The following is a 25110-nucleotide window of genomic DNA, read 5'->3' as shown; positions in this document are numbered from 1 at the left end:
GCTTATCGGGGAGACCACAGTCTAGCAAATCAATGTGAATCCAGCTCTCTCAATTGACGCACACGAGCTGCCACAAGGTGCGATGAGCAAGAGCGAACTTTTGTTCGGCCACACAGCCAAGTTAGAAACCAACTGTAAGGTCCAACATAGTAGTTGAAATTACAACACTATTCACAATTCGTCAACGTTATGCTTGTAAGATCAAGCCCTCTAGCTAAACTCTTCCGCAAAGTAGTGTCATCAACCAACCAGTGGGGTTGTGAGGACCTTGTAAATCCATATCCAGAAATGGAATTTGAGGGTATTGCTATTGGCGGAGGCTTCGGGCATCTTTCCGTGTGATTACCCCCTCGGCTATTTGTTGCGAAGCGACTACCGTCTTATTGCCTGCAGGTTGTAAGACGTTGGTAATTCGCTCTTCTGAAGCGGTGAGGAAATGCATCGCTAGAAGCAAGCCTTTGCCCACCTGACATCGTGGCATAATTTACACAATAAGAACAATCGTGAAGAATACACGTAGATGTGTTACTGATCAGTGTAGAAAGATACAAATAAAATATTGATATAGATCGCTCGCAGAGTCAACGCTGGCTCGCTTGCTTTACGAAGAAATTTGAACAAAATTATAAGTAAACCGCCCAAACCCCCAATCCGTTGGTGTATGTGTCTTGATCCCCAACACATGGGTATTTCCATCTGTGTCCATTACCCCGAATCCCATTCTTTGTACACGACGCCCGTTTACCACGCAGTCTTGCCGAACACACTATTAGGCCACCTGCGCACAGCGTACTTCCTCGCCTCGTCAATGAGCAGGATGCCAAGGCCGAAGGTCATGGGCAGGAACCAGTACTCGACAGGCACGATGGCGGTGCCGAGGGTGCTCTGGAACTCGGGGACGTACAGCCAGAAGAAGACCATGACGAGGGAGAAGGCCACCGCGGGGAAGAGGTACAGGTTCTGGGTGCGCTTGTTGCCGATGGGCGGGTGCTGGAAGAGGGACAACCTCCTCGTGCGGACGGCGAGTAGGTTGAACCACTGCATGACGACCAGGTTGACGAAATAGATGGAGCTCGCGACGTTGAGCTTCTGCTGGTAGAAGTCCTGGTCGATGCCCGCGGGGAGGTTGCCGAAGGAGAACCAAATGTCCCTGAAGCTGATGCCGTTGCGCTCGAGGTACCAGTACGACATGGCGAAGGAAGCCAACGTCTCGAGCACGCCGACAAGACCGTAAGCCTGCACGACGAGCTGCCAGTCCACGAGGCGGTCCTTGCCGGGAACGCGGGGCTTGCGGGTCAGGACGTCGGCCTCGGGCGCTTCGTAGGCCATGGCGATGGCGGCGGCGGCGTCGGTGAAGAGGCAGATGATGATCATGAGGAAACTGCTGAGGATCTGGGGGATGCCGAAGAGCACGTTGGTCATGACGGGCCAGAACTCGGAGAAGGAGCCGGCCGGGAGCAGGTACGCGACGGTCTTCTTGAGGTTGTCGAACATCATGCGGCCGTACCGGAGAGCCTCGACGACGCTGGAGAAGGAGTCCAAGAGAACCATGTCGGCGGCCTCGATGGCGATGTCGCTTCCGGATCCGAGGGCGATGCCGACATCGGCCGCGCGCAGAGAGGGCGCGTCGTTGACGCCGTCACCGGTCATGCCTACGATCTGGTGGCGGGCCTGGAGCTCACGGACGATGCGGAGCTTCTGCTCGGGTGTGGTGCGCGCGAAGACGATTTCTTGGTATTGAGCCAGCTGGTCCCACTGGTCGTCGTTGAGGGTCATCAGCTCGGGGCCGGAGAGAACGATGGCGTGACGCGGGGAGGATTCGAGGTCCTCGATCACGGCCTTGATGGAGGGGTCGACGGTGGTATTGCGGTGAAGGGCCGAGATGTCATCGATTTCGGAACGGGGGACGCTGATGATGTTGCATTCGGCTGCGATGGCTTGGGCTGTGAGGGCAAAGTCACCGGTGACCTGTACCAGTTAGTACTCCATCTCGACAGAGAAATAGATTCAAGTTATCAGACTCACCATGAAGATGCGGATACCGGCGCCGCGGAGAGTGTTCATAACCTCAGGGATTTCAGGGCGAGGAGGGTCGACGATACCGACGATACCAACGAGAGTGAGTCCAGATTGTGCCTGCTTGTTGATTTCCATCTCATAGGCGCTGTCAGAAGGGTTGCTGGGGAGGGCCGATCTGGAGATGGCCTTGCGAGCGAGAAGCAGGACTCTGCGTCCCTGAGCAGACCACTCATCCTTGATTCCCTCGATCGAAGCGCGAGTCGCGGGGTCCAGAGAAGTAGTGTATCCAGAGGGATTAACGTAGTTGCTCAGTCTGCTCATGAGAATCTCGGGAGCACCCTTGATGGTCAGAAGACTACAAGAACACGTCAGCGTCTCGTTCTCATTGTTAACGTTGGACTGGTGAAGAACTTACACGTCACCAGGCTGGAAAACCGAGGCGGTGTCGGAAGGCAAAGCAAGAGACAGACCGTCGGGGTGCGAGAGACCAAGCGCGCGGATCATGTACTTGTTCTTGCTGTTGAACGCAAGATCGTACTTCGTCGACCAGCAGCGCTTCAGCTCGGCAACCTGGCCCAGACTCTCAGAGAAGCGCAGGATGGCTTGGTCCGTAGCGTCACCGTGAATGACACGCTCGTGAAGAGGCAGGCGCATGGTAGCCGCATCGAACTGTCCAGCATTGCACAGACCGGCGATGGCGCGGAGCTGGTCCAGAGCGTTGTTGTTGGGCGAGGAGTGCTTGTTTACCGCCATGGTATCCCGAGCACCCTGAGCAGTCATTTTGTTCGTTCCGATGGCGCATTCGGTGACGATCATCTTGTTCTACTGCGCTGTTAGTTTATGTTCTCCTTTTTCCAAGTTATTTTTTCATCAACGCACCTGTGTCAGAGTGCCGGTCTTGTCGGAGCAAATGATGGACACAGAACCAAGGGTCTCGACAGTCTTGAGAGACTTGCAGAGAATCTTGTTCTTGCGCATCATGTTGGCGCTGATGGTCATGCTGGCCGTCAAAGCAACAGGGAGACCCTCAGGGATGAAAGCCACAGCAACAGACACGCAAGAGATGATCAAGTTGGGGACGTTGATCCAGTTGGGGTACTTGACTCTCAACCACGAAGCCCTGCGCGATTTAATCAGCAAACCGTCAAATTCAGGGGTAGGCACCGCGACAAAACCACTTACCAGACGATCAAGACGAGAACAATCATGAGGAACATGATGGAGCAGATGATGAGAACGAAGTGCAGGACTTCACGTTCCAGCGTAGTCAGTCCCTTCTTGGGCTCGTTGGTCAACTTGGCGATGCGTCCGAAGATGGTGTTGTCGCCCGTGGCCACGACCACACCGGTGCAGGTTCCAGACACGCAGTGGGTGCCCTGCAGACCGATGCATCGGGTTTCGAGGTAGTTGTTATCCGTAGAGTCAACCGCAGCGGGCAAAGGAACCGATTCTCCTGTTTTCACGATTCTCGTCAGCGAAAATATTCAAGCCTGGCTATTAAGACCACAACGGACAAAACAAGGTGGAAGACGTACCAGTCAAGATCGACCTGTCAAACTTGGCATCCGAGGACACCTTGAGGAAGCGCACATCAGCAGGCAGCTTGTTTCCGGACTTGATGATCAGAATGTCTCCAGGCACGATCTGGTCAGCCATGAGCTCGATCTGGTTGCTATCGCGGATGACCATGCAGTGATCCGGAAGCATCGTCTTGATCGAGTTCATGACGCGAGAAGAGGACCAGTCCTGCCACATGTTGAAGGCGGCCTGGATGAAGAAGACGGCCAGCAGCACGATGGCGAGAGCCAGGTTAGCGACGGCCGGGGGGCTGCCCAGGGGCTTCCACGCGATGAAGACGAGGATGGACGCCACGAGCAAGACTGTACCGAAGCCCTTGAAGAAGTATCCGAGGATTCTCTTCGTGTTGTGCGAGGGGGGAGGCGAGGGCGCGTTCTTGCCATAGTGGGCGATGCGGCGCTGGATCTGATCCGGGGAGAGACCGTCGGTGAGGGAAGAGGACAGGCGACGGAGGACTTCCTCGACCGAGAGAGTATGCCATTCGAGTTCGGAGAGGTCTATGAGAAGACTCACGTGTTAGTTTCGTACAATCTCCAAAACATCACAACAACGAAAGCTTTTGTGTGTTGACACATACCTGTTGCGACATTTTTGACCTTTTTCGTCTTCTCAGCTTTAGACTTGAATTCTTCAATCTCAATAGACCTTTTGTTTGTTTTCACATCAGCACCAAGCCAATGACAACAACATTTCCGTTTTCCTCTTCCTGAGTTGTTTTTTCTCGAGAGAAGGGGTTAGTAAGATTGGGAACCGCGCTTACACCGTGCGGTACTGGATGGGCAACTCGGCAGCAACATCGATGGAGTTGCGTCTGGACCGGACCGAGTGAATCGACATGGACGTGTTGGAACGCGCATGATGCAGAGCAGGCCCGGTGCTCTGGCGATTGGCCTTCCTGCCGGCCTCCTCGTCGGCGTCCCAACGGATACGTTCACCGCCGCCCTGGGCCGGAGCCTGGGTCTTGAGCTCAGACTCGTCCATGTCTGGCATCACGCTTTCTGTCCAGCGGAGAAAAGATACAAGAAGGAGTTGTTGTTGTTTCTCACGACGAGTGACAGAGAGGAGGATAACCGAAAGGGAAGGAGAGAAGGGAGGACGGAGGAGGAGGAGGAGGAAGATGAGGATGTGAGAAGTGAGAGCGAACTTGTGAACGGATCTGCACTGCAACACCCTTACTTTTCCAAGCTGGCAGGGTCTTATATACACTTGGACGCTGTCAGGGCATGAAGGAGGACCGGACGCAGAATAGAGACCGTCTTAACCAGATCTAGGATAGGTCTTGGCAACTCTTTTCGTCCTGCCATATGTTTTACGAGAGACCAACCGAACTCAGTCAGCCTTCAGGGCTGGGGGGGAGCAGCAGCAGCAGCAGCAGCAGCCGTTGCGAACGGAGATTGCGGCACCCGCAGAACATCACATGGCATGGTCTGGGACGCCTTGCTTGAATTGTACTGACTTAGTTGGGACGGTAAGTAAGAGGTAATGGAAATCAAGCAAGGTGAGATTGGGGAGGGGGCCACGGCCACGGGTCGCGGATGGAGGCGCGGCTATTTTTTTTTCTCTCTATACGTCTCTTTCAAAGTCTCTTACACCGGGGCACTGGATGGAAGAGGAATGGATGGATGGATTGGATGGGATGGGATGGGATAGGATGGGGGTGCACAAGTTCAAACAGGCAACTCCAGCCTAGAGGGAGCCCGCAACTCAGCCCAAAGACAAATAAAACACACAAATCCAAGAGGGAACGTCGAGAAAGGTCAAAATAAGTGATGACAACGACGTGCGAAGATGGATGGAGGCTAACTTGGGGGTTGTATCTAAGCGCCAAGAGGCGGTGAAATGGCACAGCAAAGGCACAGAGAATCCAACGTGCTCGCCGTACTGTGGGAGAAGAGCGGGATGCCGCATATTTTTGCTTCAACGCGGTCAAGGGGACTGGAGAGTCAGTCAGGCCAAGCTTGCTGCTCCCTGGGCTAAGCCAGGCCGGGTCGAGAAAGCCGGATTGCTTGTTTTGAAATGAGAAGCGCAGCGTGTCAGAGAAAACAACGTTGCGGCGTGCGGCCGCAAGAGAAGGAGGCGCCGCCTTTGGTAAAGAGAACGTGGAAGCGAAAGAGGTAGAAAAAAAAATAAATCGCTCATAGAAACGGTGTAAGTGGTGATGCGAAATTACAACGAGTTGAAGTCGTTGGAGTTGGATATCCAAGTATCTCTTGGCGCAAAGGAGGCTCTCCTGTGACTTGCCAGTGACAACCAATCAAGGTTTTGGCGCATCCTGCCCCGTGCTTTTTCGTCCTCGACTTCTTTTGCCCTAGACCAGAGGAGAGAGAGGCATGGCCATGTTCCCCGACCCGTGAAGTGCCTAGGTAACGGACGGGATGTGATGGGATGGGATGTGGATGTAGCCGTAGAGCCCACACCTGGACTGGGGCCTTGCGTCTTGTTCTGTTCCCCCAGTCGACGACAGGCCTGCAGAATGAGAAGAACTGAAGGAGAGAGAGGCAGAAGATGGCGGCGTCGTGTGAGAGAGTCTGAGTGAGAGGAGTGAGGAAGCTCCCCTTACCCTTCATCGTCTACGCCCTAGACTAGCTCACTCACCCCCCTCCCTCTCTCACCCTCGCTGCCTGTCTACCCTCCTTTCCAGCCCTGCATCTGCCTTGAATCCAGTAATTATGTGGTCAATGTTCTTTCCTAGCCTGGAATTCATGACCCAGAGAGCTTGGGGGTCTTGCAACTGTGCCGGCGACAATATCTGCATCCCGCCGCTACTGTAATCCCTCACTCACTCTCGCTTGCTCTGCGGAGTGACGTGGAAAGAAAATAAAGATAAAATAACGATCAAGATCTTCATGTCTGATTGGCCAGCACTGCCACAATTTTGTTTCTCTCCCCCCAAATTCTTCCCTCATCCGTCTCGTCCACCACATCACATCGCTCACTCACTCTCACCCACTCTCACCCCTTCACTGAGATTTGAGCGCGTGCAAAGTGAGACAGAATTACACGCAACTCTCGGTTTGCTGCAATCAGTTAGCACCAAAACACCTCCGGGATTCCCACTTCGAGGCCTTGCTCCCTTAGGGCAGCTCTCGAACTATATACCCCTCGTCACAAGCTCCTTGTTTGTTGTTTAGCTGTTGCTGCTGTCGTGAGGCGCCTTCATCTCAAATTCCCTCGTCTCGTCTCGGACCCGACGCGTCATTGCCAATCGGAGAGAACCTCATTCACGATACACCCCTTCTCTCGTCTATCGTCTATATTACAACGGCATAGTAACCTACCTAGGGCTGAAGGAATTCATGTTTATTTCTGTCCTTCTATTCTAATTTTTCAAGTCCTTCTTTGTGCGGTCGGCCACCACCGATTTCTTCATCACCAACGCCGCCGCCTCTAACCGTCCGTCTAAACTCCCCGCGGCCACCGCTCATTGAAGATTTCATAGCTCTCAAACTTCGTGAAAAAGATGACGGCTCACAGCGCCATCCCGCTTACTCGGCTGCTTAGCTCGCCCGCCGCCTGGGAAAACTCGGCTTGCTCCCGCTCACACCTCTTCTTCTTTGCATCCTTCAACTTTCCTTTGCCCCCAGCCGGCCAGCCAGCCCTCTCTCCGCAGGTAGGTATTCGCCGTACCTGCAATTGCAAAGTCATCATGGCGCTGGTGTAACCGTGATTATCACGCTCCCAATTGGCTCTCTTTCCCCGTCCCTCGTCACCTTCAATCGATGCACTCATGTAATCTACGTACTCTCACTGCCACGATTCCCCCTCATCTTCAAGAGTATTCTACTGTGCAGTACTATGCAAGTACGTATTGCCTCGACCTAGGTAGCTAGTCCGATTCGAAGAGAAAGCAGGCAGCGCGTGTAAGTGCAGCAGCAGCAGCATCTGCTCCGGGGGGCACCACAACCAGCCAGCCACCCACCGGCCGTCAGACTTACAGTGCTGACGAGGGAGAGGAGGAGGAGGCCAACCAGTAAAGGCAATCCCCTCGCATTGCCTCGCTCCATGCCGTCACGATATGTATGAGCCTTTTTTCGTGAACATACATCTGTAACCTGTCTGATATTGAAAAGAACAAGCAGAAGACGTCCCTCTCTCTCTCTCTCCCGAAAAAACTAGTGCCGATCTCATCACGCGGGCCCCATACACACTAGGTAGGCGGCCTCCTGGGCCCTCACCACCCACACCCCTGTTCCTGTTCGGCTGCACTTGGCCCTTTCTCCACGATTGCCCTTGTTCCTCCATGGTACGGCAGACGAGGGAAGCCAGATGGATGCTGCACCACACCCTTAAAAAAGTCCCGCATGCCCAGACCGATATTCTGACAGAGAGAGAGAGAGAGAGAGAGAGAGAGAGAGAGAAAGAAGAGAGGGACTGGGAAGCTGCTGGCTGGCAGGACGCGTGGGTAGGGGTAGGTAGGGTTTCTCCCCAAAACCCCCCCTCCCTCCTCCCCTCATCAAAGGGGTCCTCCTGCTCGCGTGAGAGGGACGGACCCGACAGGACGAGGACCCCGGTCCCCAGCAAGCAAGCAACCACAAGACGGACGAGAGAACTACCCCGACACTTGACTTGACCTGACGCACACAGCATCTGGGCAATTGGGCGCTGGTGCTGGGTGCTGGTGCTGGTGCTGGCTGCTGAGCATTTACTGCTTCCAACGAGCTGCGTACGCGATATACGTACATTGCCAACGTAGGCGCAGTCATCAGTCACAGTCCAAGTCAGCCAACCGAACACACCTGGAGCATCCAAGCCGGAGCAGCCAGATGCAGTACTCTGTACCTGACGGGATAAAATGTACGCAACAGCTGCTAGAGGCAAAACTAGTCCGTCAGGTACCGAATTTGCTGCTGCTGCTGCTGCTGCTGCTGCACGGGAAGAGGGGCGCAGAAGAGGAGCAGCGCTCGTCAATACCCCAATTCAACACCGGCGTACGCCCGCAATCCGCGTGGGCCACGCACACCGTACCGTCCATCTCCCAGCAGTCTTTTGTCATGGAATTCCCGTCCGTCTTCTTTCTTTGATGACTTTTGGTCCCGTCGGGGTCTGCCGACACCAAAGAATCAGACAAGAAAAAATTCGCTCCGCGCCACGGGCCACATGTCTAATTCTGGACCTTCTCGGTCAGTGCTTTCGTGGGCTCTCGCATGGCATGGCATCCTTCTCCAATTCTTGTTTGTCCTAAGAAGAGAAGGTCTCAAGACGGTAAAAGCGTACTGAATTGCAAGTGTATTAGTTCCAGACCAGCCATGACTGACAACCCAGCAAAGAGAAAGAGAAAGGACCAGGCCAGGCCGAACCAGCCTCTCAGAGGAAACTCGCTCGACTCGGTGCATCCTGAAGCCGATTCAATCCAATCCATCCCTCATCCATCATCGTTTCTTTCGAAGGCGAAAAAACGTCCAGTTTCCTACGGCACCAATATCCGGTCATCCCATCTCCTTCAGTCCATGAGAAAAGCACTCAAAAACTCAAAAAAAGTTCCCTGCTGGTTCGCCGCCTCTTGCGTGGCGCTGCTCGCTTTGCTGCACTCGACTTGCACATGGCTCTGTCCATTTATCCGATCCCAAACGGCCTCCTCGTCAGGTTCTGATGCACAAAGTGCTTCCCTTCCCTCATCCCATCTCATTCTCACCATTTCCCGAGCTGTTTCTGTTTCTCCCCTTTCCCCTGGATTTTTCCCATCTTCATCGTTTTCCGTTTCCTCGGGTTTCTTCTTGTCTGCCATCGTCGTCTTGGCTCGAAATCGACGGCCGTCTCCAACTGAATGACGTCGTTCCCCAAAGGGCCGACTCCGCTGCTACTGCTGCTGCGCCTCAATCGACCAGGACCCTACAGCACCAGTTAGCTGCACCACCAAGTCAGTCTGCTGCGTCTCGCGTCCTTTCTGTGGTGCCCTTCCCCGTCCCAGTCCCCGTCCCCCGTCCGGTCAAAGTCGGTCCAGTCCAGTCACCGGTCGATCCAGCTCCATTCGATGCACCTGTCGCCTTCGGAGTAAATTTTCGCCCTCCGCACGCACGCGCAGTGCCCAGAGAACCCAAGTCAGGTCTTCTGTAATAGTGCCCGTCGTTCGCACGTCGTCCTGGCCGTCGGGCGCCCCTCTCCCCTCTCTGTGCGACACTCTCTCCCACCTTTGCCGGTGTCTTTGAGTTTGCGTGCATTCTCACCACCAAACCCACCAAACCCCAAACACCACACAGATTCCCTCCCCCCCAAACAATGGCAATCGGTTTGCTGGGCATTCCAAGGGAAATCCGCGACTTGATCCTAGATCAAGTCATCTTCCTTCCCGACCGCGATGCGCCGCTGAACCCCTCCGTCAGCCAGGATCGGAAAAGGCGAGAGTACAAGGGTAAAGGGTTTTTCGACGGCCACGACGTCTGGGTCGAGAAGCAGCAAACCCGCGAATCCGCCCCGCCCGCCGGCACGCCCAACACCGCAATTCTGCTCGTCAATCAGCAATTGCACGATGAAGCCAAGGCCCTTCTTGCGTCCAAAGGAACCCATTGTCGACTGGACGTCATGTACGTCAAGGAGTGTGGCTTGTGGCCGACTTGGCTTGCCGTGCCAAGAACGACCCGCCATGCCGACAGCGTCCACGTCCAGTTCCGCATTTTCGACCCTCCGAAAGACGTCGACCCGGACTGGAAGAACGCAGAACAGTTTCGGGGTGGTGATGGCGGCCCGCCCTTTATCGTCTGGAATTTTTACGCCATGCTGTCTGGCTACCTGCGATACGGGCCGACCGCCTTCAGCAGCGTCGTCGCCGACCCAAATAACTTCACCATCAAGAAGCTGATACTCGACGTCGTCGCCCCGCCGGCGAACGAGAAGCACGACCGCCTAGTACCCGGAGATAACAGCCGCGCATCCAACCTGTTTGAGGGCTTCACTCATCTGGTTATGGATGCGGAAAAGCGCGAGCGCCGCGGGATCACTTGGCCCCGCCCGGCGGAAGGAAAGGAGCACCTCATACCGGCTGAGAAGCTTGCTTTCTTCATGTGCAGCCAGATCGGAGGGCTCCTCTCCATGTATCGTGACTGGGCCGACTACGGCGCCGCCCTGTACGAGGGCATCGGCAGCATCCAGATTCGCGTCAACGGCGAGATACGCCGCGACTTCGACATGGACGAGATGCTTGCCAGGTTACCCATCCAGCCCATTACGGCTTGGAACGAAAAGGAACAGCAAAAGAGACAGAAACGCTTCGACGACTGGAAGGCCCAAGCGACAACAATAAGACGGGCTTGGAAGAAAACGTGAGGGAGAGAGAAATGTTTGGCAATGACGAAGTAATGAATTTTTGCTTGGCCATACTGGCCACGGAGGGAGATACCCCCCTTCCTTTGCATTGGGCGGCGATACCACCGGATAGAAGGGTCCTTTCTTGGATGGGTTTTCCTTTGGTGCATGGTGCATAGTACAACCACGTCGGAGGCGAGGTCGGTCTCGGGGCGGGAGGAGTTCGGTTCGGACACGGCGCCGGGAATTGAGGGCCGGTACTGGGGGCCGGGCCTGAGTGTGCTCTTCCTACTTTACCGAGATAGGCTTTCTACCGCAGCCCGGAGCCTGGCGATATCAGAGTGGCTTGCCTTGCAGCATCCACCCACAACAATTTGTTTCCAAATACCACGAGATTCCGCATTCGCGACCACTTGCGTGAGCTGATCTTCCCAAGAGGCGGTGGGTTGACTGGATCCCTGAGGAAGTTCCCATGTCTGAGTGGTGGTGTTGTAAACCTCCCCGTTGGTGCCGTCCGGGTAGAGAATGAGGGCCGGGGCCTCAGTGACGACGCCCTCCGCGATGAGGTCCTGAACGGCCGATTCGAAGCCCTTGACGAGAGATTCCAGCTTCCAGATCTTTGTGCAGTTGATGCCGATACCCCAGGGAATACTCGCGGCGATCTCGGGGCTGAGCATGGCCCTCACAGCCTCCTTGATCGAAGATCCATCCGGCAGACGCTCGTCCTCGCCAGGGAAAAGTGAGGCAATCCAAAATGGAATAGCAGGCTTGGCAGCCACGACGCCGCTCTTATCCAGAGCCTGTCTCACAGCCATAATCTCGTCGGCGCGGGGGATGGTCTCAACGGCGACGTAGCCAACAGGGGACGAGAAGGCGCCTGCCTTGTCGAACAACTGCAGACGCTCCAGGTGCCAGTCGCGCAGCTTCTCAAGTGAATCGTGATCGGTGTCATAGGCGCCGCTGTACTCCTGGCCGGGAATCATGCAAGCTCCATAAGGGCCGATACTGAGTGCGGGCTTGGCGCCGTTTGCCCGCCCGGCATCATGGGCAATGCGAATGGCGTCTTGGATAAAGTTGCCAATGGTGGCTCGGTCAATGCCATTGGGGAACTGGGCGGTGCGCGTGTTGGCGAATCCATGGATTGAAAGCTGGTACGTCGCGGTCAAAATGATGTCGACAGGCACATCGCCAAAGTCCTTCTGGCAAGAAAGAAGCGTATCCTGGCCTTCGACCAAGAGATGAGTTGACCAGAGAGGGGTGACGGCCGAGTTAAACTTGATGCCATACTTGTCTTCGAGAGAGGTGCCGAGACCTCCGTCGAGGATAAGGACCCTGGATTTATTCGCAGTCGCGTCGGCCATTTTTTTGCGATCCGAGTGATAGGAAGGTCTGGACCTTTACAAAGGCGTATCCCGATTCAAGCACAATTTGGATTGGGCAGGGCGGAATAATAAATGAGTCTGGAGAAAAAGAAGACCAAATTGAGTATGGGAAGAATTGGACGCGGCGGGCGTGTTCTTGGAGGCTTGGGGGCTTGGAGGGGGACGTGGAATTTCTTGGGTCTTGGGGTCTTGGGAGGAGGAGCTGGATGGAGGGGGGTCACGGGGGAGGAGGAGCGGAAGGGAAGGCGGCAGGCGGCAGGCGGGCTCCTGGGAGGGTTCCACCCTGGAGGAAAAATTTGGGAAAAGATTACGACGACTTCTTGATGACTAACACCCTTTTGCTGCGTTTTTGGGAAGTTGCCAAGAACCACCGGCAGCAACTTCCGCGCGAGTGCATCACCCTTTCCCTTTCCCTTCCTTCCTTCCTGTTCATTTTTCAGCTTTTCCATTCGCTTGGATCACGCGGCCAATGATGAAGATGAAGTGAGCCCTAGATACGTCACAGACACGGCTCGAGAAGAATGCTCATCTGAATCTCATGCGCTCTCATGGCACATGTTCTTAACCATCGTGAGGCTCGCTCGACCCGGGATGCCTTGCCGGCGGCCTCATTCGTGCCAAGACTTTCGCGTATTTGGAGCTGGAGGGCCTCATTTTCAGTCATTTTCTCACAGACTCACAGAAATGACCGACTTCGCTTCACATTCGGACTGACTATCTTCACCTATCAAACGCCCTGCCAAGACGTTGAACCTTTGCGCCGATGCAACATGAATTAGACTTCTGTCATCTCATGTCGGGACGGCGCCGAAAGTTCTACGGCCTGCGCTACTGAGACCTAAGACGAAGCTCACCTCTACGTCCCATTCGTCCGAGGGAATCGAGCTGCTTCATTGAAGATATGAGCAGTGAGTCCAAAGCATTTTATCTACTGATAGATCACCACAGCGGGGGAATAAGCTTATTCGCTGAGTCGCGCACGACCTGCTCCAATCTCCAGATTTCGGCGCCCCTCATTTGGAGATTCGCAGAGCTGAGACCTGGACATTTGCCATACGTCATTGCTAAAGCTCTCAGATTGATGGAATAGAACTCACTCCGATAGACCGCCATTTCACATATCTCACAGCTCATCGTTCTCATTCATAGCAAGACGAAAGTTAAGGGCAGGTCACATTGGAAAATTCTCTCAGAATGTTGCACAGCTGGCGAGCATCTCATCGCGCTGCTCACTCAGCCTGGAGGTGTGATAGCATAATGAAATTTCGAACTCTTGAAATTATACATATGCACCATATCCGAATTTAAGTACCGATACAACACATAGATCAAACACGACGTGAAAGCAGGTCACGCACAGGGCTGAACTTCTACGCAAAGACACCTCAATATGCGATCCGCGCTCCGCGGGCTGCAGCAACTCTAGCTCCCGGTGACATGGGTCCCAAAAGTCCGCCCGCCGGGCAACGGGGTCCATATGCAAGCCGATGTAACATCGTTTGCAGTAAGTTCGACGCCGATGAAGCTGAAGAGAAATCCCCCTGAGATTTATTCCCGAAGGATTCACGACTTCAATCTTGAAGTCGCCTCTCATTTACAGAAACCGGTTTATCTTGTGCGCAATCATTGAGGTTGCCTGAACCGTGGGCTTGGCATCGTCGTCGCTGCTCATCATGAGGTCGCCTCGTTGACTCCAATTGCTTCTATTACGTTCCGGATACGCGTACGGAGTAAACGCCAGATCCCTTATCTAAAATGACCTCCATATCACGCCGAGCCCGTCAACCAACACAAGATATCATCGGACAAACCGGCCAACGACCCCGGTGCGCCTTTGCCCCTCCGCCGAGACGGGAGCTAAAATGTAAGACGGTGCTTGTCGAAAGAAGGGCGTGTTAGGCGCCGGTGGGTCCATCCAGATTTCACCTCCCGTCGCCGGTGTCGACTCACTCGGCGACATCAGCATTTCCTTATTTCAATCTCGACAATTCATTATCTTACTTCGTCATTCATTAAAGCCAAGTCCACCAATCTAGCACCTCACAATGGCGACGACTACAATAACCACAACAACAGCATCCGCCTCCACCTCCGGCGTCGAACTAACACCGCTCCCGCCCCATCTGAACCACAAACCCTCCCTGGTGACCCCTTCCGAGACAGAAAATGAGAATGACAGCGGTGATGACCCGGTCCTCCAAGCCTCCCGCCTCGCCGACTCCGCCGTCCCGGAAGGCGGCTACGGCTGGGTCGTGGTGACGGGCTGCTTCATCATCGCCTGGTGGATCATCGGCACCGCGTACTCATGGGGCGTGATCCAAAGTGCCCTAGTCGACGAGGGCCTCTCGACCCCAGCCGTTCTCTCCTTCGTCGGATCCCTGGCGACTGCTCTCATCTCGGCGCTGGCCATCATCAACTCACGCGTCATACGGCGGTTCGGGCCGCGTAGGACGGGGCTCATGGGCATGGCTCTCATCGGCCTGAGTGAGCTACTGAGCAGCTTCGCGGTGAAGAATATCGGCGCGTTGTTTGCGACGAGTGGTGTCATGATGGGCCTGGGCGTCAGGTGAGTTTGCTTTTGATTCAAAAATCAAATCATCACACTAACCTTTGGTTCAGCTTGTGCTTCTCAGTGGGTCTTGGCAATAATCGCGCAGCGTACGAAACAACTAACACGTTCAGATCGTCTCAGTCATCCCGGCGCAGTATTTCAGCCGTAAACGCGGCCTTGCCAACGGCATCGTCTTCGCTGGCGGTGGTCTCGGCGGTGCCGTCAACAGCTTCGCCCTGGACGCTCTCCTCCAGCGCCTCGGTCCAGCCTGGGCATACCGAGTCCTTGCTCTCATGACCTTGGCCACCGGTCTGCCCGCTGCATGGCTCGTCAAAGAACGCGTTCCCGTTCGAAGCTCCGGCTTCGTCGAATGGTGAGGCATATCATCCTGAAGACCCTCATGCGACGTGCACTAACATCCTCAAGGCGTCTCTTCAAATCCTTCACCTTCCTCGTCATCTTCCTCGCCGGAGCAGTCGGAACCTTCCCGCTCTTCGTCCCGCCTTTCTTCATGCCTCTTTACTCCAAATCCATCGGCCTCTCGTCCTCGACGGGAGCCGGCCTGGTGGCAGGCTTCAACTTTGCCTCGGCCATAGGCCGTATCTGCTGCGGCGTCTGCTGCGACAAGCTCGGCGCACTCAACGTGCTTTTCGTCTCCATGGCCCTGTCGGCAGTGAGCATGCTTGCCATCTGGCCCTCTTCGACAACGCTTGGTCCTATGATTGTCTTTGTCATCGTGAACGGCATCTCCAACGGTGGCTTCTTCTCCACGATGCCCACTGTCGTCGGTAACGTGTTCGGTTCGGCCCGCGTGTCCGTTGCGATGGGTATGATCGTGACGGGATGGGCCGGAGGGTATCTCATGGTGAGTTTTCTTTCCTTTAAAGATGGATCGAGAAGCCATCCAAGCTGACGGAATCCTACAGGGCGCGCCCATCGCCGGTTATCTCTTAGAGGCGTACGGAGGTGCCGATAAAGGTCTCCAAGCGTATCGGCCTGCTATGTTCTACGCCGGATCGCTGTCATTGGCATCCGCTATCCTTGTTGCCATGGTCAGGTTCCGCATGAACAAGAGCATCATGGCCAAACTTTGAAGCAAGCGTGTGGATGATCGCATAGGTTTGTATGATATTGTATCGGGCCAACCACAGGTAGTATCTGTCGGGATCGACCACACATGGCCTATAGACGTGTATGATAGTGTTGGAATTGGAGACGGAAGAATTGCATGCATGGTTTCCGAAGACCGGCCGGCGGGCATAAAAAAGAGTCGGTGTGACTCGGATGCTGGCAAGGAAAATGCAAATATCCTCCCTGTACTGTTCACGCAGCTACACACAATCTCGCTGGCAAGATGTGAATATGCTTACATCGCAATCCTTCCGCTTTAGCTGTCCCATATCAATCCTACAAGACCCTCGCAGATTTCACAACGCAAACACCACTACCTGCCGAGCCGCTGCTGCCTGCGCGACCCCGCTATCCGGCAGCAGCCCGTCAACAACTCCGGCGAAGGCCTGGGGCTGGATCTAGATCTGCTAACATGGCATATTCCGCTAACCAAACCCAGAATAACCGAATTCCTAACCTGAGTCACGCCGATCTATCAAGCTGGCATTACACACGTGCCGTCGTGCTCCCCTCGCGTCTGCGTCTAGCCGGAACGCGGCAGCTGCCTTCACCGACGCGCTCCGCGTCTGGTAGCTTGGCTAGCTGAACGCCTTTGACGCCATTGGAGTACATAATACCCCGCCAATCTCCCTTTGACCTCGACTTCCCTTCCCTCGATTCACAAGCAAATCAACCACCAAGCTTTCTCCCAGCAAAACATCCAACCGCAACCATGTCCGTCGACCACATCGGCCTCTACGTCCCCGCCGGCATCTACAAGGAAGTCATCGAGTGGTACCTCGGCGCCCTCGCCCCGATCGGCTTCAAGAAATTCGTCGAGCCGAACGAGTACGCCTGCGGTCTCGGCGTCCACGCCCCCGACTTCTGGATCGCGTCCCACAAGGTCGACGAGGCCAATATCCCGCTTCACGTCGCTTTCAAGGCCGAGAGTAAGTAACCATGTGATGCTTTTCGCGAAATAATCAACTGACAGTCGCTCCCAGATCACAAGGCCGTCAACGAGTTTCACAAGGCCGCTCTCGCTCTCGGTGCCAAGGGTACCAAAGACAACGGCGCTCCTGGTCTGAGGCCGCAGTACCACCCGAACTACTACGCTGCTTTCTTCATCGACCCTGCCGGTAACAAGGTCGAGGTGGTCTGCCACAAACCGGAGGTCATCAATGAGTAGATTGCTTCTCGACGGATTACGTACGAATGATGATGCATGAGTGGAAGAGTATGTAGGGAGGGTCTACGATTCGCTGCAGAGCGTTTAGAAGTAGAAGTAAGTCTATTGAAAAACATTGAGACAAAATTGGAGGTCATGGCGAGCAGGCGTTGGAGGAGAGACCGGGAAGTGTCTGTTGAAGTGGTAGTGAAGATGAACTCTTGTTAGCCCTTGCGTCTACAGGGTATCTTGATGACCTTTCTATGAAAGATCGGATGGTGAATGCGAGGCATCTGCCGATGGTCCTCGCCATACTTTTAACGAGAGACAGAAGGTACAGATAAGCACGTCTGGTCGTCCACGCCGGATGCCTGCACGCCAATCTGGAACCGATCCATACGTTAATGGACTGTGCCCTCACCAAACTACTTTCCAGTCAACAATTTGCACCTGACACGGGTAAAAGTGACAGATGCGGCGTGTAGGCCGATCAGGAGACTAAGCCAATCAAGAGATGCCCCACGGGTCTATCTGCGGTCAACATTTAGTATCCGGGGAAGGCTTCCGGAAAGCGTAAATCTTCACTGCATTCTTAACCCACCTCAAGCTTACGAACTCCTCTTGGTGTAGCCCAATCAAAATTTCTTGTCCTCTACAGAGAGATTGATTTGGCATGATTTCAGTGACTAGTAGGTCGAACTGATCTTCAACGGCTCGAACCCGGCCTTACTAGTCAAGTCCTTCCACGTAAAACGCAGGCACATTAAAGAGACTCGCCCCGCGATCCGTCTACCACCGGCTCTCCAGTTTCCTTGGCTGGAGATGCGTCGAATCAGATGCTTTGGGAAGTCCATGCCAAGGTTCGCTTATACCGGAAGTCTTAAAGCGTCTCCCCGGTATGACCTTCACAGCAATTTGATCCCCCCCCCGAGGCCTCGCGAGCAGATAAGTGAACCTACCAAGACTCATCTACACTGCATTCTCAACCCCTCTCAAGCGGACAACAACGAGCACTGCCCTTCCAACGACCAGGTAGCTGTGGCTGATTGTCTAATAATGCCGCAAATGGAAACCTACGGCATAAAAGATTCTCCCTCTTTTCTATGCAGCTGATTTCGTTTGATGATCAGTGTCCCCCGTAACTTAGTCTTACGTCCATTACTTCCGAGCCGGATGGATAACTCACAAGTCGACACTACAAGAACTGTTGCCATGTACTCCGATCCGCTTCAGCACGAGCTCGGCCTCGGAACCCGCCAGACGAGATCCCCTACTCGACTCCTTAAGATAAAGCAGACCGACCATGCAATACTAACGCCCCCAGTACCCGCCCGGTACGCGCTGGTCCCAACTCCGGGCCCGACCGTAAATTGCGGGGCCGACCTCATTATCTCCGCCCGGATCCCGACCCGGAGGCGGTTTATACATGTAATTTAGTGCATTGCTTCACTTACAACTACGATCTTTCTGTTTCCCTTGGACTAGATTTGAAAGCGATTGAACCTGAAGCAAGAAAACGTTTCCATAACAGTCATGACAGAGTATTTGCAACATTACGCGACATCATGTCTGATGGATTTTCTCGCTACCAGCCAGGTCGAAATCATTAGCAGAGCGAAAAGGCTGTGCCTGTGCCGGCCGATATTTGGGGCCATTCATGGAGTGTTTTTGCAGGGCTTCACCGCATTTGTGACCTACCTCAAGAGAAAGCCGCCAAGATGATCTTCTCAGACAAACGCCTGGCGGCATCTAAGCCCATTGGCCCACGTCAGCGCGAGTACGCGGTCCCTCAAGCTGACTATGTCATGTCGCCTTCACTGCATTCTTAACCCATCCCGAGACGATGCCGCTTGGTACAACCCTTCGAAAAATTTCGACAACTTCGTCGACGACGATCCCACGTTCTCCAGAGATTCTCCTTGAGGAAAATACTTGCCCCGTGAAATAATCTCTAGAAGGGCTGCATCTCAACATCACCCATCTCTCACCGGCTCAGTTCTTACACCTGACCTACCACGCATACGGCGGCGAAGTCTTAGTCTTGAGATTGAAGAAAGCGTCCGTCTCGATTTCCACTACGGGGCCTTCTGTGATCAACTTTGGTCTTCCGGTGTTCTTCGACCAAGAAAGCACGCTCGATGAAGGATGTCTGCTCTAGAGAATGAGTACAAATGAGCGCATTAGTAGCTATGTTATCTGATTTCGACTGCGCGAGAGCTCCCACACAGCCTAGAAGATAGCGAATCAATTGTTTCTACAGTTTCACGACACGAAGAGCAGTAAACAAACAAGTGTTTGGTGGCTTTGCGACTGTCTTTTTCTTTCTCTTTTTCCTTCTTCTTCTTTTTCTGATTTTCTAACTGGCCTCAAGTCCCCGAAGGCACACAGAGGCTGACTGGCCCTGGCACCTTGTGATGTGTGCGGGGCATACCTGCACATATATGCTGCGAAGGCCTGCTGCGGCCTCGTACATGTAAGATCTGTAACATTAGTTTTCTGCACTGCAATGTTAACCCCCCTCGAGCAGACATCACCAAGCATGTCCCTCTAGTAACCCAGCTGCTTTGGCTGACGCGTCTGAAATCGCTGGATCTTCTTCTCCTTCATTCATGTGTACTCGTTGGGTATGGCGAACCAGAACAACAAGGGTTAGTGGCTGCATTGTATCGCATAGAGTATTGCATTCGTTCCTCACCTTCGTTCTTCCACGGTAGTTCCGAGCCTGTCACTAGCCTCAGCTCGTCATCATTGCTAATTGAAGGCTGCTACTACCTACTACCATGAACGCCGATCTTCTCCAACACGCCTTGATGCTCAACTTAGAGCTCGTTAACTGACATCAACTTACTTTGAACCCCCGCGGCGAAATAATCAAAGCGATCAAGCAAGACCTGCGCCCCAACACCCCATCCGATATCTCCTCCGGCCCCATCTCCGGCCCCGATCGCAAAATACGGGGCCGAACCCGGCTTCTCCACCCGGACCCTGATCCAAGTCCCGTTCACACCACATCTCCCCCAAGCCATCCGCAGGAACACGGCGCCATCCCCAGGCCCCAACCACACAGCAGCTTCTAAACGCGTCCCCTGTTCTTCACTGCGATTTTAACGCCGCTCAATGGACTCCAGTCTCGGCCGCCCCGTGAGAATACCCAACTCAAATAGCTCGTATCATACACCTCTAAACGCCACACACGTATTCTGTATCTTGTACATCGCCGTCAACATCGTGAGATCAACAGCTCCCAGCCTACCTGACCAACAGCGCATCTTCCGTGGTAGTCGAGGTTCTGAACTGACGAGTCAAGAAAAAAACGACGCAGCAAGATCTCTTCTAGCCTGGCTCTGCTGCAAGTGCAAGATGTACATCTCATCCGCTTATCAAAAGTTGAGCCCGGGGGGCCACCGGGGTATACGAATTTCACTGCCCCGGCTTCCTTGCACTTCGCATTGAAGGCCTGGTCGAATCCGGACTCAATGAAGGGGGGACGCCGGGAATGTTGGATTTTCACTGCATTCTTAACCCCCCCCCCAACCCCGAAGTCTGCTCACATTAGGACTCTTAGTTGTAGCATAGCCGAGACTTGTAGCAGGTTGTCTTAGGATGCAGCAGCACTTCACTGCACTTTTAACCCCCCTCGAGGTCTGCTCACCTCGGGATTCTTAGTAGCAGTGGAGTCAAGACTTTTCAGATCGGCTACCGCACCCAGCCCATCTTTTTCTTCACTGCATTTTTAACCCCTCCCGAGGCCTCACCACACCTGAGCTCACAACAGCCCATCACAACAGGCCACGGACAAGGAGACCAACGCCAAGTCACAAACGGCTGGGAACAAATCTCTCAATCTCTCAGACACCCAGGACGTATCATTATGCTCGCCATCTATGTCAATCTCGGAACACCAGACGCCTCGGCCCGAATATGCAGGCGTAACTCTAGTACGTAACGTAACCATTTCCAACAATCAAAATACCAGCCACCCCAGCGGTCTCACAGTCCCGTCCATGAGAGACAGCCGCGAAGAGTCGCCCCTTCACGCCGAGCCCCTGTCTCTTTGCCGCGTAGACGCCCTCAAGAACCCGACGCTTCTATCCGGGTATCAATTCCACAAGTATGCCCAGTCCTGACGATAGCACTTCCAATGCCCGCTTCCAAAGCCGTACCGAGTGTATCGACTAGAAGCACATGTCGTCCGCCGCGGATGTTTCCGCTTCAAATGCTGGTGCAGCTCTCCAACATTCACCTTCGCGGGGCCGGATGCAAACGGCACAACGTGATCTAATCGACGCTACTCGGTACGATGTTTGTGTCGATGTGTCCGACAGACCGTGTCTTCCCAAAACATGGTGTATATCAGGGTATCAATCTTATCATATTGCAACAGGTGCTCTAAGAATCGCCGGCGGCAGGTCGTGATCGCTGCGCGACCACTTCCCGTGCGTAAAACTCCACCAACATGGTCGCATAGGCTTCGAGGTCCTCCACGGGCACCGCAAGCCTGAAGTCGTTCAACAACAGGAACTGCAGCTCGAGATGGTTGAGCTCGGCCAATGGAAGCCCGCCGACCTAAGAGCTATTAGTATTGATCCATCCATGCGTCGGCGGCAAACAACATACCTTTGCGTATCTAGAGTTGGTGTAAAAAACATCCGAAAAGAACTTGCTTGCGCATGTTACACCGGCGATAATCAGCCTATGGATATTAAAGCTGTCGACCACGAAATATGTCGCCGTTCCGGGCGCGCCCGGAGGTGTGGGCTGAGGCACAATGCCCCCGCCGGTAGGTTTCGCGCTCTTCTCGTCCATGTCGTCATCGTCGGCAAGATCCGAGTCCGTCTCGTCATCGTCTCGCATTTCCACGTCGGCAGACGGTGTCCGGGGAGTTGACTGCGACGTAGACTGTCTCCTGGCCTCTTCGTGCTTGACCACCATCTCATTGACTCGCTCCGTCATACGGTCGAAGTAGACCAGCAAACTCAAAAAGACCTCGTATGTGGTGGGACAGTACTTGTGAATACGGGACAAGTAGCTAAGAATGGTAATGGCAGGGATGTTCTTGCCATGGAACGCAAGGACCGAAGTGCTGAGAGGGCTCATGGGCGTGCCGTTGCCTGACTCGTTATTCTGGCTGGCCTGCTGCTGATGGGCCACGTTTCGCTGCATGGCGTCGTGCTGCAAGTCGTTTGTAGTTGTGATTTTGGTGAGAAGCGCAGCCACCATTTCGATGATATCGCCAATGGGCATAGCGCTGATCTCGTACTTCATCTGCTGCAGCGGCGGATCGCCAAGGATGCCGGGCCCGTTGCCCGTCACCATGTCGGCCTGGGCCAAGCTCTGGATATGTGCCAAGTCGCGGATATGAATTGTCGTCTGGCCTTGAGGCTCCTGGCGGGGAGACGAGGTATCGGAGAGAGGGTAGGAAGGGGCAGCGGCACCGTTGCCGTCGGAGGCGGGCGAGGGCTGCTGCTGCTCCTGGCGCAGGGCGGGGGCGGTGCCCTCGGGGGCCACTACGGAAGCAGCATGGCTGGTATCGCGAGAGTCGGTGGCCATGTATGCGGGGCTCTCGGCATGCTGAGGCCTCGCTCGCGTGGGTGACGAGGATGAGGGGGGCGAGGGGAAGCGAGATGCACCTCCACTAGGCGGCGCGTGCTTCTCCGGGGCCTCGGCCGATTCCCAGTCAGAGCGCTTTTGGCGGGTGGGAGTGTTGCTGGAGTATCTCGGACTTGAAGGGCGTCTCGTAGGAGCTTCTCTTGACCGGCTGGCGGATCGGTAGTGCGACTCGTGCGAGTGTTGATGTTGGATGCCAGAGGTGGCGATCATGTTATGGAAGTGGGAGGGATCGGATACGTAGTCACCGATCACAGCAGCCATAGCATCGTATTATTCCAGAAAGGACTGAATTACGATTAGGGAGTTGGAAGCGGCAACTGGGAACAAGTTTCAGTTAGCAAGTTGCAAGCTAAGAATCACGAGCATGCGCAGAAGGAAAGCAGCAGACAACACAGCAAGGTGGGAAGAGCAGCAAGGTTGAGCAGGGTTGGAGGTAGGTAGCTTGATGACGCCCGAGGCCCTGGACGGCGCGACGAATGGCGACGGAGTAGTCGAGACTGATTCGACGGCTGGACTCGTACGATGACGAGCTTGTGCGGCAAGGGTCATCGTCCTCAGGCAGAGGCTTATCTGCGATGGTCCAGATTGGCTCGCCAGGGCGGGCGGGACAACGACAGCGACAGGGGCGACAGCGAGTCCACCTCGGATTAGGCGAGCAGCAACGGTCGACGAGCAGGTGAGCGAGGCTGTTGCGAGACGTCGCCGTCGAGGTTCGCGATGTGACGAGCAGGCCGATTGTGGGCGCAGGTACAACCGACGTCACATTTGCGAGTCTCCAGGTGGGAAGGGCGACAAAGGGAAGAAGCACGTGTGAAAGAGGCGACGGCAGGGAAGGGTGTCGGGCGTGAAGAAAGCGCGACGAGACCAAACAAGACAGAAAAAGCACTCACTTAAGACGTCCAACAAGAGTAGAGGAGAGAGCAGGGCCTGTCGACAGGCAGGATCTAGATGGCAGTATAGATGTAGAGTATCGACGCGGTGTTCCAGCGAGGAGGATCTCGGAGATGTAACGGTGGAGAGGAATTATTCGTAGACGATGCAAACGAGGTCGTTGGTGTCGCCGGTAGAGGAGTGGCAGTGGTAGTGGTAGGGCAGGTTAGGTCGAATTGGGAATCGGAGGCGCTCAGCAAGTAGTGGAAGCCAACGCTGCGGTAGAATGAGGCAAAAAAAAGGCGCGCCGAGTCTAAACAGAGAGCGAAGACGGAGGAGGCGAGGCGAGTCGAGGCGAGGCAGAGGCGAAGGCGGTGATGGCGACTATCGCGGGAGGAAGAGGGGAAAATCGGTGTCGCGGTGGATTCGTCCAAGTGAGACCCGGCCGGTATGTGGTAAGGTAGTCGCAGTCGCGATGGTGTTTCTGTTCCGTTTCGCAAAACGTGTGCGATGGCCCCCGAAAAAAAGAAAACAACAAAACGGAAAAAAGAGCACTCCTTCTCGATGTCGTCGTCGTGGTTGTCAAGTCTTGGTGGTAAGACGAGACGATGGGCCAGAACAGAAAAAAGGCAGGTAGAAGCAGGACGGGACTGGGGGGGTGGAAGAGATCGGGGGGGATGGCGGAGGGATGGATGAATAGAGGAAGTGGATGGCGGTGGATGATGGATGCACCTGCGGATTGCGTGTGTGGATGCAATGTGTGTGATGTAGGGACGTGGATGGTTGGACAGCAGGAAGGAAGTACTGTGAGGTAGGAAGGTAGGAACCGGCCGGAATTGAACAGCAAGAGCAGCCGGGTCTTTGGTGTCGGGCAGGGAAGGCGCGATGGAGGGGAAATAGCAAGCCTGTGCCTGCTCTTTCTAGGTAGCTGCTAGCTGTCCGGTGCTAGGAAAATAACAGAGTGGAGCGCGACGATGGGCTGGAACGGCAGCGAGAAAGCGCACAGGCTTCGGGCTTGGGCAGCTGAGAGGTGGACACTCAAGCACTGCACCGTGGGCTGTAGCGGTTGGTCTGGCGCGCGGCGTAGCGTGGGGTCGCTGTGAGTCGTGTCCTTCTTCAGTGAAGTGAACACTCAATTCACTATCACTATCCGTACCGAAGTACAGGTGTTCAGAGGCAGATTCAAGACCCTGGACGGATTGGCGGTCTGGTGGAGCCATATGAGGTAAATGGCGAAAAAGGGCCGTCCCAAACAGATCAAGATGAGCGTTTCTGTGTCTTGTGGCTGATGCGACAAGACTCGTGTCCACGACCGTTTTGAAATGGCTTCGAGTGCGCTGACCTTGTGCATCGTCTGTGTGTTTCTTTCCGGCGTCTTCTTCTTCCTCTTCCTCCTCCTTTCCCAATTCCATCTTTTCAACGACTCTATTTTAGCAACATTCACTGAATCAACCCGCACTGGACTTACTCAACTGACGGCGTGGCAGGCGTGGCGTGGCGGGATGGCGAAAAAAAGTCGAGATCCACCCGAAACATCTGATGACATAAACACGCGCTAGCTGCCCACCGCCGCAGCCACTCAC

The 25110-nt window shown here is 54.7% G+C and overlaps 6 protein-coding genes across 6 annotated transcripts; 3 read left to right on the top strand and 3 right to left on the bottom strand.

The window, feature by feature from the left end:
- Positions 1-741: 741 nt before the first annotated feature.
- On the bottom strand, positions 742-4578 carry CkaCkLH20_11927 (h k atpase alpha; the record flags this gene model as incomplete). The annotated part of the gene is made up of 8 exons (XM_038894641.1): positions 742-1968; positions 2026-2374; positions 2435-2841; positions 2899-3139; positions 3202-3472; positions 3555-4094; positions 4175-4242; positions 4358-4578. The coding sequence occupies 8 exons, from the start codon at positions 4576-4578 to the stop codon at positions 742-744; spliced, it is 3324 nt and encodes a 1107-aa protein (XP_038740082.1).
- Positions 4579-9813: 5235 nt separating this feature from the next.
- CkaCkLH20_11926 (uncharacterized protein) lies at positions 9814-10857 on the top strand (the record flags this gene model as incomplete). The annotated part of the gene is made up of 1 exon (XM_038894640.1): positions 9814-10857. The coding sequence occupies one exon, from the start codon at positions 9814-9816 to the stop codon at positions 10855-10857; it is 1044 nt and encodes a 347-aa protein (XP_038740081.1).
- Positions 10858-11129: 272 nt separating this feature from the next.
- CkaCkLH20_11925 (homocysteine s-methyltransferase) lies at positions 11130-12197 on the bottom strand (the record flags this gene model as incomplete). The annotated part of the gene is made up of 1 exon (XM_038894639.1): positions 11130-12197. The coding sequence occupies one exon, from the start codon at positions 12195-12197 to the stop codon at positions 11130-11132; it is 1068 nt and encodes a 355-aa protein (XP_038740080.1).
- Positions 12198-14263: 2066 nt separating this feature from the next.
- On the top strand, positions 14264-15863 carry CkaCkLH20_11924 (major facilitator superfamily transporter; the record flags this gene model as incomplete). Its single annotated transcript, XM_038894638.1, has 5 exons — positions 14264-14784; positions 14838-14850; positions 14901-15142; positions 15196-15634; positions 15696-15863. The coding sequence occupies 5 exons, from the start codon at positions 14264-14266 to the stop codon at positions 15861-15863; spliced, it is 1383 nt and encodes a 460-aa protein (XP_038740079.1).
- Positions 15864-16612: 749 nt separating this feature from the next.
- CkaCkLH20_11923 (glyoxalase bleomycin resistance protein dioxygenase) lies at positions 16613-17068 on the top strand (the record flags this gene model as incomplete). Its single annotated transcript, XM_038894637.1, has 2 exons — positions 16613-16829; positions 16884-17068. The coding sequence occupies 2 exons, from the start codon at positions 16613-16615 to the stop codon at positions 17066-17068; spliced, it is 402 nt and encodes a 133-aa protein (XP_038740078.1).
- A 4368-nt stretch (positions 17069-21436) lies between these two features.
- On the bottom strand, positions 21437-22867 carry CkaCkLH20_11922 (cyclin; the record flags this gene model as incomplete). The annotated part of the gene is made up of 2 exons (XM_038894636.1): positions 21437-21613; positions 21665-22867. 2 exons carry the CDS (start codon positions 22865-22867, stop codon positions 21437-21439), a joined length of 1380 nt encoding a protein of 459 aa, XP_038740077.1.
- Between the last annotated feature and the right edge of the window lie 2243 nt (positions 22868-25110).

This window comes from Colletotrichum karsti (assembly GCF_011947395.1).
Source record: "Colletotrichum karsti strain CkLH20 chromosome Unknown Scaffold52, whole genome shotgun sequence".
NCBI classification, from domain to species: Eukaryota; Fungi; Ascomycota; class Sordariomycetes; order Glomerellales; family Glomerellaceae; genus Colletotrichum; species Colletotrichum karsti.
This window is presented reverse-complemented; position numbering and strand designations above follow the sequence as displayed.